Source organism: Phyllobates terribilis, unplaced genomic scaffold (genome assembly GCF_046119375.1).
Source record: "Phyllobates terribilis strain yellow unplaced genomic scaffold, ASM4611937v1 Scaffold_5__5_contigs__length_657084704, whole genome shotgun sequence".
Classification (NCBI taxonomy): Eukaryota; Metazoa; Chordata; class Amphibia; order Anura; family Dendrobatidae; genus Phyllobates; species Phyllobates terribilis.
Window position 1 is genome coordinate 637,658,312 of NW_027362765.1, and position 15,967 is coordinate 637,674,278.

A 15,967-nucleotide genomic window follows, 5' to 3' on the forward strand; every position below is an offset into this window, starting at 1 on the left:
TATTTGCATTTATTATTTATTAGATTTTATTTATGTTTTATTTTATTTATATGTGTGTATGTATATGTGTATATATGTGTGTGTATGTATATATATATATATATATATATGACTATTATTTATTTATTTAATATTTTATTTTTTATAAAAAAAAAAATTCCGCTATTTAGAACTTTATGGTCCATCACTTGTTTTGCAATCCTTATCTAAATACTTGTCAAATTTTATATATTTTTTTCACTTATTTATATCTCTTCATATAATCTTGATTGTTCACTTAAATTTTTTTTCGTCATATATCATTATATAATGATCATTGCCCCACCCCTTTTATTAATTTTCACCCATTCTATACATTTTCACATGTTTTTTGGATATTATTTATTTTTATAGTATACTTTTTTATTTATTTATAATTTATTCATATTTATTTATCTATTCTCATTTATATTTATTTTTTAGTTCATTTTCCTTATGGATGATCACACATTATATCAAATATTTCCATCATTTGGGATCAGTACTTTTTTAAGCACTCTTCTATAGTATATCTCTATTGTCCTGCTTCGTATGTTACCATGGAGATGCTCCACTAGTCTTATGCAGACCGCACCTCCGTCCTGACGTCGGACAGGTGTGTGGATGCTTGACCCAGGATGCTCACCATTGGTGCTGGGAGATCTGGATACCTGAGATGCTAAATAGGAATCCCACAGTGAGGCTTGGAGCGCACCATACACTGACGCTGCATGCTGCACTAGGGTGTGCTGTGCACCTGTGCTCCAGCCCTCACATTGAGGCTTGGAACGCACTTTGTTTGTGATGCAACTTCCGGTCACATGGGGCATGCCTCCTATTGATTGAATGGAGTGTTTCCTGGTATGGTATGTATATATATATAGGATGGATGCGATGCCTGCTTTCTATACTCATCCCCCCAAGAAGAAGTAAGCTGTGAAATGTGCGTGGTGGGGGTCTTTTCATCAGCCAGGTCATATATTGATTTATTATTAATGATTAACTTTATTATTCTTTCCACCATTTTTGGATCACTGTTATTGTTTGTTACCTTATTCCATGACCCTATGGAGGTGCTAGCATTATGTGATTTGATATATATATATATATATATTATGCACCTTGGGAAGGTGCTTGCATTACTTGCACCATCAATTGCACCTTATAATTGTAGCTTGTTTGCCCATATGCATTGTTTTATTTTCTGCACTTGCAGTTATTTGTGGCCTCAAGGTGATGCTGCTTTTCTTTGCACTTTATTTAAATGGTAGCTGATTTGCACTATAGCTAATGGCACTTTATGTGATTTGATTTTGATACATTTCTCAATTCTTAACTCAATATATTTAATCAGCAATAATTATGGTTCAGTGATTTTGAGCACTTGCTCTAGATGGTGGATATATCATGTGATAACTGGCTTGTGTAGTTATTTTCTGTTCTAGTTTACATCCCACTTTTGTATTTTATGTTGTATTTTAAGAATGTTATCTGAAGGCAGCCTGATTTAGGGACAGAGTCCCTGATTGCAGCAATGTGTCATTTACTGGTCTGCTTGCTGCAGTTTGACAAAATTCCTGTTTTATCTGCTGCCAATCAGTTCACTGATTGTTAGCTTTCTGCACATGCTCAGTGCACACAGAAAGCAATCAGTGGTGGGGTTATACAAAGCTCATGAATATTGAGAACTACCTGGCAGCAGGTTTACTAGTCCTCTACTGATAAAACAATGATTTTATCAGCAAGAGATTATCAAAACTACAGCAAGCATCCCAGTAAATGACACGTCATTGGAATAAGGGTCTCTGTGTCTACATTATGCTGCTCTCAGCAAAACCTGGTGACAGATTCCCTTTAATGTGTTGAATTCAGAAAGGAGGTACCAGAGCAAACTCCTATTTACATGCAGCACCACCCCTCGGTCTGCAAAAGCTTAAAGTCCCAAAGTTTTGATACTGCAAGAATGTTCAGGCTTGACAATGCCTGCTGTATCTCATGTACCCACGCTGTCCTTACTGAATTACTGTAATGGCCTGTGCCCTTTGTAATGTTTTTGGTGATCAACAAGATGTTGTTTCTGGGTAAAAGATTTATCACATTCTGAACATGAAAAGGGCTTTTCCTCACCATGAATCTTTTGATGTTTAACAAGCTCTGATTTGAATGTAAAACATATGCCGCACTTCTCACATGAGAAAGGCTTCTCTCTTTGATGGTTTCTCTGATGCTTAAGAAGATTTGATTTAGTTGTAAAAGTTTTCCCACATTCCAAACAGGAAAATGGCTTCTCCCCTGTGTGAATTCTCTGATGTTCAACTAGACCCAATCTCTGGGTAAAACGTTTCCCACATTCATCACATGAAAACAGATTCTCCCCTGTGTGGATTCTCTGATGTTGAGCTAGATAAGATTTCTGTTTAAAACATTTACTACATTCCAGGCATGAATATGGCTTCTCTCCTGTGTGGATTTTCTGATGTTGAACTAAGCGGGATTTCTGCTTAAAACATTTCCCACATTCTGAACATGTGAACAGTCTGTCTTCTGTATGGCTGTCTTCTGTCTCCTTGTTGTCAATATTTCCCTCACATCTTTGATCCTCTTTATGACTTGATAGTTGCTTAGCAGTCTGTGAATCGGCACCAGAAGGTTGCTCGGAATCCGATGCCAGATCTCTGCTGGGACGGACGGGGAGTTGCTTTGATCTAATCGCGGAATTATCTTGGATATCATTAAACATTGCTGCACGATCTGGAGATGTAAGAGGATGTCCATCTGAGTCTTTCTTGCAGTCATCTACTGGAAAAAGAAATTATTTTCCAAAACACAACAAAAAGTATGGTTAATAACATTCTTGCATTTACTTGTAGACATTTATTAAAATGGACATGTGGGACAATTACCTGAAAATAATTTTTTACTCATTGTTGGTTTAGTAATGTGTACTGTAATCTGTAATCTAAAGCATATGGTATAATAGTACTGTAGGTATGAATAGGATGACAGTGGTTATAACCATCAGTGAGAAAAGACTGTTACAATAGAATACCTCAAAAAGACATTTTAAGGATTTTCTATTTTAACCCCTTCAAACTGCAGCTAGTTTTGGTGATCCTGACCAGGCCAGAATTTACAAATCTGACAGATCACTTAAACTCTTGATTGCTTCTTTTGATATCGGTGATTCGGAGACTTTTTTTTTTTTTTTTTGACACATTTTACTTTGTTAGTGGTAAATTTACCTTGATGTTTTGCGTTTACTTATGAATATATCAACATTTTGCATACATTTTTGAAAAACGAGCAACTTTTAAACTGTGAATTTTTATGCCCTTAAACCAATTAGTCATAACACATAATTAATATATAACATTTTCCATATGTCTACTTTACATCAGCAACATCTATCTTTCAAACATCCTTTTATGTTGGTAAAATTTTAGAAGGCTTAAAACTTTAGCAGCATTTGTTTCAAAAATTACAAAACTTAATTTTTAGGGACTACTAAACTTTTGAAATTTGAGGGGATTATATGTTAAAAAAACCTCAAACAAGACCCCACTTTAAAAACAGAACCCCTCAATGTATTCAAAACCACATTCAGGAAATTTGTTACCCTTTAAGCGCTTTACAGGAAGTAGCAGAAAGTGGAATAAAAGACTCAAATTTTTCATTTCATAGGAGAAAATAGATCCCATAATTTGTATTAAAATTTCTCCCAAATCTGGCAATACTCCATATGTCATTGAAAACCACCGATTTGGCAGACAGCAGGGCAAGAAAAGAGTGATATTTGTCTTTTGCAAAACAAATTTGTCTGTAAAAGAATGTAAATGCCATGTTACATTTGCAGAGCTCATGAAGTGCTAGAACGGCAGAAAACCCCATCTTGGAAATTGCACTCCTCAAGGAATTAAAGAGTGAACAGAGAATGTTTACCCTACTGAGTATCACAGATTTTTATAACATTATGGGCCTGATTCATCAAAGCTTCTTTCCAGAATTCTGGCATAAAAGCTTTCAACAGCCGCAAAATTTAGGTGCAACTCGGAGTTATGTCACTGCCCCACAGCATCGCCTTGATGAGGATTCATTTGAGGGCAGTGCTAGAAGCTGTGGGCGGCTCTGGTGTAACTCACTGCTTCAATCTCCACCACCTGGTAATCTGCTTTCACAGATGCTACGGCGGCAAAGATAGAATTAGAGTGCCGATGCTGCACTCACATCTTCCACAGTGCCCATCTCCCATGATCCAGGACGTCATCAGAGGGGGCAGCGATGCAAGAAACTAGTGAGTAACTGCAGCGCTGCCCCCTGTGATGTCCTGTTGGACACTGAGTGGAATGAGTGCAGCCCGAGCCTCCTGTCACTCACATTTGAGACTCCTCTCAAATGAAACTTCCCATGAAGTACTGTAAAACAAACACATTTAGGGATTAGCCTGATAGGAAAAATTGAGTATTGTGTAATAAAGCTAATAACAAAAGTGGTTAGGGTGTCAGGATAGATATTTATAACATAAATTTTAAGCCCATTGTATCTGTAAGTTATGCTTGCATTCTTAACACCATTTGCTGGCTTTAAGGTGTTATGTACCATGCATGTCACTGTGGTCTGCTGTATAGTTGTGGCAGTAGAGATCGGTTTAAGTGCCTGTCTTGTCTTCACCATTTTGGTGTAATAACTTGTCAATCTTTGGTTGGCTCCTATACAAAGCACCCCATCTTCATAGACCTACTATTCTCTGAATAGCTGTGAAGATGTCACCATGCTCTACTAGTATTGTAATGCGAAAAGGAGAGCACAAGTATAATAGGCTGACACCTTGTAAGATGCATGTTCTGACAGGCAAGGGCTTGCAGTAAGGTATTCTCGATTTCTGGCACCACCTCCAGAAGGATTCTATATTCTATATCTATATTCTATATCTATATTCTATATCTATATTCTATATCTATATTCTATATCTATATTCTATATCTATATTCTATATCTATATTCTATATCTATATTCTATATCTATATTCTATATCTATATTCTATATCTATATTCTATATCTATATTCTATATCTATATTCTATATCTATATTCTATATCTATATTCTATATCTATATTCTATATCTATATTCTATATCTATATTCTATATCTATATTCTATATCTATATTCTATATCTATATTCTATATCTATATTCTATATCTATATTCTATATCTATATTCTATATCTATATTCTATATCTATATTCTATATCTATATTCTATATCTATATTCTATATCTATATTCTATATCTATATTCTATATCTATATTCTATATCTATATTCTATATCTATATTCTATATCTATATTCTATATCTATATTCTATATCTATATTCGTTAGGTTTACTCTGAAGCTTTCGGGGTATTACTCACCTAGTCTGTCTGTAAGACTTTCCTCCTCCTTGCATTGCTGATCACCAGGAACATATGTTTCCTCTTCTCCTTCAATAATTTCATCTTTAATAGTAGTCAGATCTTTACCCTATTTTAACAGTTAAAACATATAATGTAAAATTTAGTGGAAAACAGATGTTCAATGGAGCAAGATAAGCGGCTCCCATTAACTTTCAAATTACAGAATATTTATTTATTTTTGACTGTTACTGCGTCTCAGAAGCAGCATGTTCCTTCCTGATTAAAGGTGTTGCTCATTTTCAATTAAATTTTTACCATGGCTGCAATTTGCTATTAAAATCGCCCCACAGTACTCGCCTTCCCCAGGTCCATAGTGAGTCTCCAACGCTGTTCCTGGTGACTGGCATTTTGGTAACGGCGCTGACGTGAAGTCAACAGTGAAGCAGCCAATCAGTAAGCTCAGCGGCCTGGAATGGTGTATTCCGTCTACACTGGCAGAGCCACTGAGCTCAATGATGTCCATGTGATGTCAGTGCCACAGCCAATTCAGACAACAGGAGCAGCAGCAGAAAATCCCCCGTTAAGGACCACCTTGTACTTGGTACGCTAATGACTGCGCCTCATTTTTCAAATCTGCCCACTGTCACTTTGAGGTAATAACTTTGGAACACTTCAACATATCCCAGTGATTCTGAGAATGTTTTTTCATGTTAGTAGTAAATTTAGGTCGATGTGATTCGTGTTTATTTCTGAAAATATCGAATGTCTGACAAATTTAAAAAAAAACTTGCAATTTTCACTCTTTTAATTTTTAAGCTCTTAAAACAGCTAGTCCTACTACACAAAATAGTTAATAAATAGCATTTACCACATGTCTACTTTACATCAGCAGCAATCTTGAAATAAACTTTTAACCCTTCTACTAATTTAACGAAAAATTGCTGATGGTTTTTTTGTTTTGTTTTCAATGAAATTTACAAAACCAATATTTTTAGGGACCATTTCACTTTTGAAATGACTTTGAGGGGCCTAGATGTCAGTAAACTGGCAGACAAGACCACATTTTAAAATCTGCACACCTAAAAGTATTCAAAACTGCACTCAAAGTTTGTTAACCGTTTAGGTACGTCACAGGAATGCATTCAACCCAGAAAAAAGACATGGAGAATTAATAATTTTTTTTAACTAAAATGTTTTTCATATTTACAGGGGTAATAAGGTGAAAGTTTGCTGGGACAGTTTGATGTGCAATTTCTCCTGAGTATACCGATACCCTATGTGTGGTCAAAAACTACTGATAGGGCACACGGCAAGGCTCAGAAGGGAAGTAGTGCTGTGTGATTTTTGGAGCGTAAATTTAGCTGCCAATTGCAGAGCACCTGAGGCGCCAAAACAGCAGAAACCTCCCAAATGTGACCCCAATTTGGAAACCACATTCCTCAAGGAATTCATAGAAGGTTGTGATGACCATCTTGAACATATAGGTGCTTCGCAGAATTTTTTTTATCTTGTGTCATGAAAATTAAATGACTTTTTTCCATGAAAATGTTGCTTTAGCCCCAAGATTCACATTTTCACAAGGGTAACAAGAGGGATTGCACAATAGATCGGTGGGTTCATTTTCTCCTGAGTACACACCTCACATGTGGTTGAAAACTACTGTTTGGGCACATGGCAGGGCCCAGAAGGGAAGTAGAACCATTTGATTTTTAAAGTGCAATTTTTGCTGGGACAGATTGTGGATGCCATGTTGCATTTAGAGACCCCCTAAAGTGGCAAAAGAGCCGAAAACCCCACAATTGACCACATTTTGGAAACTGTGCACCTAGAGGAATTGATCTAGGTGTGTAATGAGCATTTTAAAATAAAAGATCTTAAGATTTTTAAACCATGGAGCCATGGAAATTAAATGTTGTGGGTTTTTTTTAATCAAAATGTTGCTCTAGCCCCAAATTTCTCATCTTGACAAGGGTAGCAGGAGAAAATTGACCCTATAATTTGTTGTGCAATTTCTTTTGCGTCCACTGATGCCCACTGGTGAGGAGAAACTAAGGTTTGGGTGCATGACAGGGCTCTGAAGGGAAGGAGCGCTATTTGATCTTTGGAGTGCAAAACTGTCTGGAATAGATTGGACGCCATTATGCATTTGGAGAGCTGACAAGGTGCCAAAACAGAAACCCCACAAAAATGACCCCATTTTGGGAACTACGCCCCTCAAGGAACTTATCTAGCGTTGGGGTGAGCATCTTCAACCTATCTGTGCTTCACAGAATTTTATAATATTGAGCCGTGAAAAGGAAGTATTATGTTTTCTTCAACAAAAATTTTGCTGAAGGTCCAAATTTTTTTTCACAGGGAAAACGAGAATAAACTATATTGTACAATTTCTCCTGAGTACGGGGATACCTTATAAGTAGTCGTAAACTCGTGTTTGTGCCCTCAGCAGGGCTTGGGTTGTGGGGGGGGGGCACACCGTTTGACTTCTGGAGCACAATTTTTGTTATAATTGTGGATGCCATGTCACATTGGCAGAGCCCCTGAGATGCCAACACAGCAGAAACCCCCACAAGTTACCTCATTTTGGAAACTGCACCTCTCAAAGAATTCATCTAGGGGTGTAATGAGCATTTTAAACTCACAGATACTTAACAGAATTGTATAACATTGGACTGTGAAAATGAAAAAATATATATTTTTCCACTAAAACATTTTAGCCCCAAGTTTTTAACTTTCAAAAGGGATAATAGGAGAAAATTAACCACTAAATTTGTTGTGCAATTTCTCCTGAGTACAGCAATACCCCATATGTGATAAGAAACTAGTTTTCAGGCACAGTGCACAGCTCAGAAGGGAAGGAGTGCCATATCGGAGTGTAGATTTAGCTGGCATGGCTTGAGGGAGCAATGTCACATTGGCAGAGCCTCTGAGGTGCCTGGACAGCAGGAGCGACCCCATTTTACAAACCACAACTCTTAATGAAATCATAGCGATGCAGTAAGCATATTGACACCACGTGTTTCACAAAATGTTATGCTGTTGGGCGGTGAAGAAAAAGTAATTACATATTTACCACTGAAATGTTTTAGCCTAAGATTTTACATTTTAACAAGTGAAGATAGGTAAAAAAGGCTGCATAATTTGTTACACAATTTCTGTTGAACAAGGCAATACTCCATATGTGGCTGTACAGTACTGCTTAGCCACACGGTGAGACTCGGGAGGGAAGGAACGCTATTTGAAGTTTGGAGTGCAGATTTTCCTAGAATAGTTTACAGACTTCATATGCAAAACCCCAAAGTGCCAAAACAGCAGCAACCTCCCTTAAGTGACTCCATTTCAGAAATTACACCCCTCTGGAAATTCATCTGAGTATAGTGATGATTTTAACATCGGTGTTTTCAAGAAACAAGCAGCAATGGATATTGCAGAGTAAAAAAGCAAATATTCCAATGTAGTGCCCAGTACATTGTAGTGGGAAGGCCGGGGAGCCACGTCGCTTTTTGAGAGCCTTTGTGCTACCTGTAACGTGGGGATTTGTTTTTTGTGGGTTGAGTTGAAGCTTTATCGGCAGCATTTTTGGGGTAAAAACATTTTGGATCACTTCACATTTATCTTGTACGCTGAGCACTTACATTAGGGTTTCCATTTAAATCTACAAAATACATGATTCAGATGGAACCCCTGATGGATCCATTCACTATAATATGGCAGCAGAGTTACTCCAGACTCTGGTTTATCTTCGGTGGTGTCTGTCATTTCAGTGGTGCACAAAAGTGTGGTCGAACGTGCTTTATGGTACGCCTAAAAAGACGGACGCTCTCTGATAATTGGCCAACTCGACTCCCATCTGCCTCATTAGAGTGAATCTTCTGTTGGAGGCTTTGTCAGAATCACAATTTTTTGAGATCTAGATGGAAACCCTGGTGTAAGCACTCAGGATAAATGTGAGCAGAGACTTATTGCGATCTTTGCAAGACAAAATGAACAAATCAATATCAGTTCAAGAAATAGTTTTATATTCTCTTTACGCCATGCACCGTGTGGTATAAGTGTAAAGAAGCCATTATTTCTAAGGTCACTACGATTACAGCAATACCAAATTTATATCCGGTTTATTTTAGGTTTTGCTACTATCACACACTAAAATTTTTTTTTTTCGTGTAGGGAAAAAAAGTACATTTTTTTTTTTTTTTTCTCACCATATTTTGAGTCATGTGAGGGCTTGTTTATTTGAGGCATCAGCTGAGGTCTTTATTAGTACCATTTTTGGAATTTTACTATGTGCGCGCGCTACCCCCTTAAGAATGGGGAAGCAGACCCGCTCACACACTAGGCGAGCTACCAGGAAGTGCGGCCTGCACAAGCAGGAGACATGCCAGTAGAAGGGGACCATGCTGCGGGGCCGGAGTAGTGAGTATGCCAGTGTCCCTGTATGAGGGGGAAGGGAAACCATGCAGGTAAGCTGGCAATGGTGTTACAGAACCCACCCACAAGTGACCCCATTTTGGAAACTAGACCCTTCAAGGAATTTATCTTTAGATGTGTTGTGAGCACCTTGAGCCCCCAGGTGCTTCACAAAATTTTATAACATTGAGCCGTGAAAATAAAAGATGAGATTTTTTTTTTTCCCACAAAAAAAAATGTTATTTTAGCCCCAAATTTCTAATTTTCACAAGGGTAACAAGAGAAAATGGACCATACAGTGTGTTGTGCAATTTCTCCTGAGTACGCAGATACCCAATATGTGGTGGAAAACTACTTTTTGGCTACATGGCAGGACTCAGAACAGAAGGACTGCCATTTGACTTCTGGAGCGCAAAATTGGCTAGAACAAATAGCGGAAGCAATGTCACGTTTGCGGAGCCACTGATGTACAAAAACAGTGGAAACCGCCGCAAATGACCCCATTTTGCAAAATAGACCTCTCAATGAACTTATCTAGAGGTGTAGTGAGTACTTTGGACTCACAGGTGCTTCACAGAATTTTACAACATGGAGTATTTTTCTGGCAAATATCCCCAAATTTTTCATACTTACAAGAGTAATAGGGGAGAAAATGCTCCACACAATTTGTTGTGCAATTTCTCCTGAGTACGCCGGTACCCCCATATATGATGGAAAACTACTGTTTGGGCCCATGGCAGGGCAAGGAAGGGAAGGAGCGCGATTTGACTTTTGTAGTGCAAAATTGTCTGGAATAGATAGCGGATGCCATGTCGCGTTTGCAGAGTCCCTGATGTGCCTAAACAGTGGAAACTCCCCACAAGTGAGTCCACTTTGGAAGCTAAACCCCTCAAGGAAATCACCTAGAGGTGTGTTGAGCATCTTGAACTCACAGGTGCTTTGCAGAATTTTAAAAATGACGTTTTTTCCCCAGAAATGTTATTTTAGCCCTAAATTCTTCATTTTCACAAAGGTAACAGGCTAAAATGGACTCCAAAATGTGTTAAGCAATGTCTCCTGAGTATAGCAGTGCCCCAAATGTAGTCAAAAACTACTTTTTAGGCACAGTGCAAAGCTCAGAAGGGAAGGAGGGCCATATCAGTATGCAGATATGCCTGGAATGGTTTGCAGGTGCCATGTCACATTGGCAGAGCCTCTGGGGTGTCAGGACAGCAGAACCCCCCCCCCCCCCCCATAAGAGACCCCATTTTATAAACCACACCTCTTAATGAAATCAAATAGGGGCAGTGATCATATTGACACCACATGTGTTTCAGAATTTTATACCATTAAGTGATGAAAAAAATTACATTTTTACCACTATAATGTTTTAGCCACAGATTTTACATTTTCACAAGGAGAAATAGGTAAAAATGACAACATAATTTGTTACACAATTTCTAGTGAACGAGGCAATATCTCATATGTGGCTGTACAGTAGCACTGTTTGGCCACACTGCGAGACTCAGGAGGGAAGGAGAGTTATTTGACTCTTGGAGAACAAATTATAGCAGAATAGTTTGCCATTGTCATGCATGGTGCCCAGCTTGTGCTTCTGGAGACATGCACCCTGTATATTAAGCGGGCTCTCCTTGCTACAGTGATACCAAAGATGTGGACACTAACTGCGGTTTAGGCACACTGTGGGGCTCAGGAGTGGGGCATTAGGGTTTGGTAGAGCAGATTTCGCTGGATTTCTTTTGGTGGGAGCCACACCACTTTTCTAGAGTCTTGGTGCTACCAGTAATGTAATTTAAGAGATGATGAACTTGAGTGGGGTATTTGGTTTTTTTTTTTTGTGGGTTAAGTAGAAGCTTTTATAGGTGTCATTTTGGGGTAGAGAACATCTTGGATAACATCCTGTGTTCTACGCTGAGCACTTGCATCAGGGTTTTCATTTAAATCTACAAAATGTGATTCGGATGAAACCCCCAAGAGATCCCTACACTAATGAGGCAGCAGTTACTCTGGACCCTTTCTGGCTTCTGTTCGGCGGTGTCAGGCTTTCAGAAGTGCACAAAACTATGGCCGGCTGTGCTTTTATGCACGCCTAAAAAAGACGGACACAGACAGATCTTAGGCCAGACGGCGTCCACAGTGCCTCAATCTGCCTCATAATGGGCCAACTACAGTCAGGGGTTCCATCTGAATCACGTATTTCAGAGACTTGAGTTTCTGGTTCTGGCTTATGTCCTAAGTCATGTGATAAGGCTCGTTAAAGGGTCACTAATGACTTTTATGATTGCTACTTCCTGTGAGTGGCACTAGAGTTCTGGTCCTCTTCCCCTCTGAAGAGACAATTTGCAGATTTCCCAGAAGAGCCTTGCGGCTTTAAAAGTCTCCTCACCGTGACATGCTTAACATGTCACTCTCCGCAAGGAGAAATGTTACCCCTTAGAGATTTACATGGAAACCCTAGTGAAAGTGCTCAGCACAGAGCGCAGGATAAATGTGAGCTGAGCCTTACTGCGATCTACAAACAAATCAACAGCAAGTCAAGAATTGGTTTTAATAATTTTTTACGCCGTTCCTCTTGTGGTATAAGTGATTAGATGACTTTATTATTCGGGTCGGAGTAATTACAGCGATACCAGATTTATATATATTTTTTTATGTTTGGCTGCTGTCACACACTAAAAGACGCGCTTTTTTGCAAAATAAAGTTTTTGCATGACCATATTTTGACAGTTATAATTTTTCTATATTTCTGCAGACAGTCAAGTAAGGGCTTGTTTTTTGCGGGACGAGTTGACGTTTTTATTGGTATCTGTTAGCTTCGGTGACCGATCACAGCGATCTGAGTGCGGGGACAAATGGGTTCCCGCACCTCTTCCTGTGCTGCTCAGCTGTCAGTGACAGCTGTGGACATGGAACAGTCACTGTGTGTTTAAACACAGTGACCGTTCTTACCCATGACGGACATAGCACGTCATTATGTGGGAACTGACACCCACTCATTAGTCGCAAAGGGGTTAAATACATGACGAGTATAACACATCATGATGCGGGAACTGACTACTTGCCCATGACATACTATACCTGTCATTTGTCACTAAGGGGTTGCCACAGGGAAGGTGAGTACAGCGTAGTTTGCTATTTTTATAGCGAACTGCAGCCAAGGAAGATTTTAATTAAAAGGGGAACAGCTCCTTTAATAGGTAACCTATATAAAACCAAATCTAATGCAGAACTAGAAGTCTCCTCTACAGGCCATTTCAGGTATTTGGTTAAAAATTTGTTCAATTTACCTGATTAATCTGCTTTTCCTCTGAACATTCCTGGAAGTTAAGAGGACTTGAACATCGCTTTGATCTATTTTGCTTACTGGAACCATCTATAGGAAACATACACATTGCCTTAGTACATGTATTGCCCCAGTTCTCATCTTAAATTTGGAGGCAAGCCTGGCTGTATCAATTTCAACATTGAAATCAATGGACTATCTCTGTGATGCTGGACAGGACAGTCACTCTCCACCCTTGCAATGACTTGGAGTACTGAAACAGACAGATACAGTGGGCAAAAAAAAGTATTAAGTCAGCCACCAATTGTGCAAGTTCTCCCACTTAAAAAGATGAGGCTTGTAATTGACATCATAGGTCGACCTCAACTATGAGCGACAAAATGAGAAAACAAATCCTGAAAATCACATTGTCTGATTTGGAAAGAAATTTTTTTCAAATTTTGATGGAAAATAAGTATTTGGTCAATTACAAATTTCATCTGAATACTTTGTTATAGATCTCTTCTTGGCAATGACAGAGGTCAAATGTTTACTGTAAGTCTTCACAAGGTTGGCACATGCTGTTGCTGGTATGTTGGCCCATTCCTCCATGCCGATCTCCTCTAGAGCAGTGATGTTTTGGGGCTGTCTCTGGGCAACACGGACTATCAACTCCCTCCAAAGCTTTTCTATAGGGTTTAGATCTGGAGACTGGCTAGGCCACTCCAAGACCTTGAAATACTTCTTACGAAGAAACTTCTTCATTGCCCTGGCGGTGTGCTTAGTATCATTGTCATGCTGAAAGACCCAGCCACGTTTCATCTTCAATGCCCTTGCTGATGGAAGGAGGTTTTCACTCAAAATCTCATGATACTTTGCCCCATTCATTCTTTCATGTACACGGAACAGTCATCCTGGTCCCTTGGCAGAGAAACAGCCCCAAAGCATGATGTTGCCACTCCCATGCTTCACAGTAGGTATGGTGTTCTTTGGATGCAACTCAGCATTCTTTCTCCTCCAAACACGCCGAGTTGTGTTTCTATCAAACAGTTCTACTTTGGTTTCATCTGACCATATAACATTCTCCCAATACTCTTCTGGATCATCCAAATGCTCTAGCAAACTTCAGACGGGCCCCGACATGTAATGGCTTAAGCAGGGGGACATATCTGGCACTGCAGGATCTGAGTCCCTGGTGGCATAGTGTGCTACAGACGGTAGCTTGTGTAACGTTGGTCCCAGCTCTCTGCAGGTCATTCTCTAGGTCCCCCGTGTGGTTCTGGGATTTTTGCTCACTGTTCTTGAGATAATTTTTACTCCACGGGGTGAGATCTTGTGTGGAGACTGTTACGGATCCGGGTAGTGGAACCTCTGTGTTGTGATACAAGGAGGGACCAGAGGGGCGCAACTAAGTGCCTACCCGGACCAGCCCTGGCCACACGGCGGCTTAGTCGACTCTGTGAACCAAGGAGGGACCAGGAAGGTGAACCAGGTGCCACTCTGGGACTGACCTTGTGTGAGAGCAGGCAACTTCCACGGGACTCAGATCCTGCAGTGACAGGCACAGCAGGTGGGCACAGCTGGTAGACGGGCAGGCGGGCACTGGAACCTGAGGGTTGATGAGTGTTAGCACACAAACAGCCTTGCACAGGCACCTCCATTTTGGAGGAAGTGCCTTATATAAGGGCAGTCCTCCGGCCATTGGCCGGGGACTCTTTAGGACGTCGCATGAGGCCCCTTTAAGAGGGAGAGCGAGCATGCTAAGTACAGTGCCCGGGGAACTGCGCGTGGTGCGCGCACCCCGGGCAGATGCAGCAGAGGAGCCAGCGTATGCCAGATCGGGGCCGCGGCGATGAGGGGATCGGCGTCTCTGCCCAGCAGGAGGCAGAGAAGCCGACGCTACAGAGCCCCAGATTGAGGGAGATTATCAGTGGTCTTGTATGTCTTCCATTTTCTAATTATTGCTCCCACAGTTGACTTCTTCACACTAAGCTACTTGCCTATTGCAGATTGTTTTCCCAGCCTGGTGGAGGGCTACAATTTTGTTTCTGGTGTCCTTCGACAGCTCTTTAGTCTTCACCATAGCGGAGTTTGGAGTGTGACTGTTTGAGGTTGCGGACAGGTGTCTTTTATACTGACAACAAGTTCAAACAGGTGCCCATACTACAGGTAATGAGTGGAGGATAGAGGAGTCAGTACTACAGGTAATGAGTGGAGGACAGAGGAGCCAGTACTACAGGTAATGAGTGGATCACAGAGGAGCCTCTTAAAGAAGTTACAGGTCTGTGAGAGCCAGAAATCTTGCTTGTAATTGATCAAATACTTATTTTCCACCAAAATTTGAAAAAAATTTCTTTCCAAATCAAACAATGTGATTTTCAGGATTTGTTTTCTCATTTTGTCTCTCATAGTTGAGGTCGACCTATGATGTCAATTACAAGCCTCTCATCTTTTTAAGTGGGAGAACTTGCACAATTGGTGGCTGACTAAATACTTTTTTGATAGCTAGATAGATACACTGGTGTGAAAAAAGTGCTTGCCTCTTCCTGATTTCTTATTCTTTTGTATGTTTGTCACACTTAAATGTTTCAGATCAAAAAACAAATTTAAATATTAGAAAAAAATAACACAAGAAAACACAAAATGCAGTTTTTAAATGAAGGTCTTTATTGTTAAGGGAAAAAGAAATCTAAACTTACAGGGCCCTGTGTGAAAAAGTGATTGCTACCCCCCCCCACTTAAAACATAAATTAATTGTGATTCATCACATCTTTGGGAAGCTGAGTTCAATTTCCCTAGCCACACACATGCCTCATTACTGCCACACCTGTTCTCAATCAAGAAATCACTTAAATAGGACCTGTCTGACAAAGTGAAGTAGACCTC

At 39.8% G+C, this 15,967-nt stretch overlaps 1 protein-coding gene across 3 annotated transcripts in view; it reads right to left on the reverse strand.

Annotated features, from left to right (window-relative positions):
• Positions 1 to 1,464: 1,464 nt before the first annotated feature.
• Positions 1,465 to 15,967, reverse strand: part of LOC141273813 (uncharacterized) — a 37,492-nt gene continuing 22,989 nt past the window's right edge. For 2 of the 3 annotated variants that reach the window (XM_073686187.1, XM_073686188.1), the window contains 3 exons: positions 13,107 to 13,192; positions 5,434 to 5,542; positions 1,465 to 2,817 (listed from right to left, as the gene is read on the reverse strand). In XM_073686187.1, the coding sequence (XP_073542288.1) occupies positions 2,039 to 2,817; positions 5,434 to 5,542; positions 13,107 to 13,192 (974 nt within the window). In that variant the 3' untranslated portion in view covers positions 1,465 to 2,038. The remainder of the gene's footprint in view (positions 2,818 to 5,433; positions 5,543 to 13,106; positions 13,193 to 15,967) is intronic. The other variant, XM_073686189.1, reaches the window with a different exon arrangement.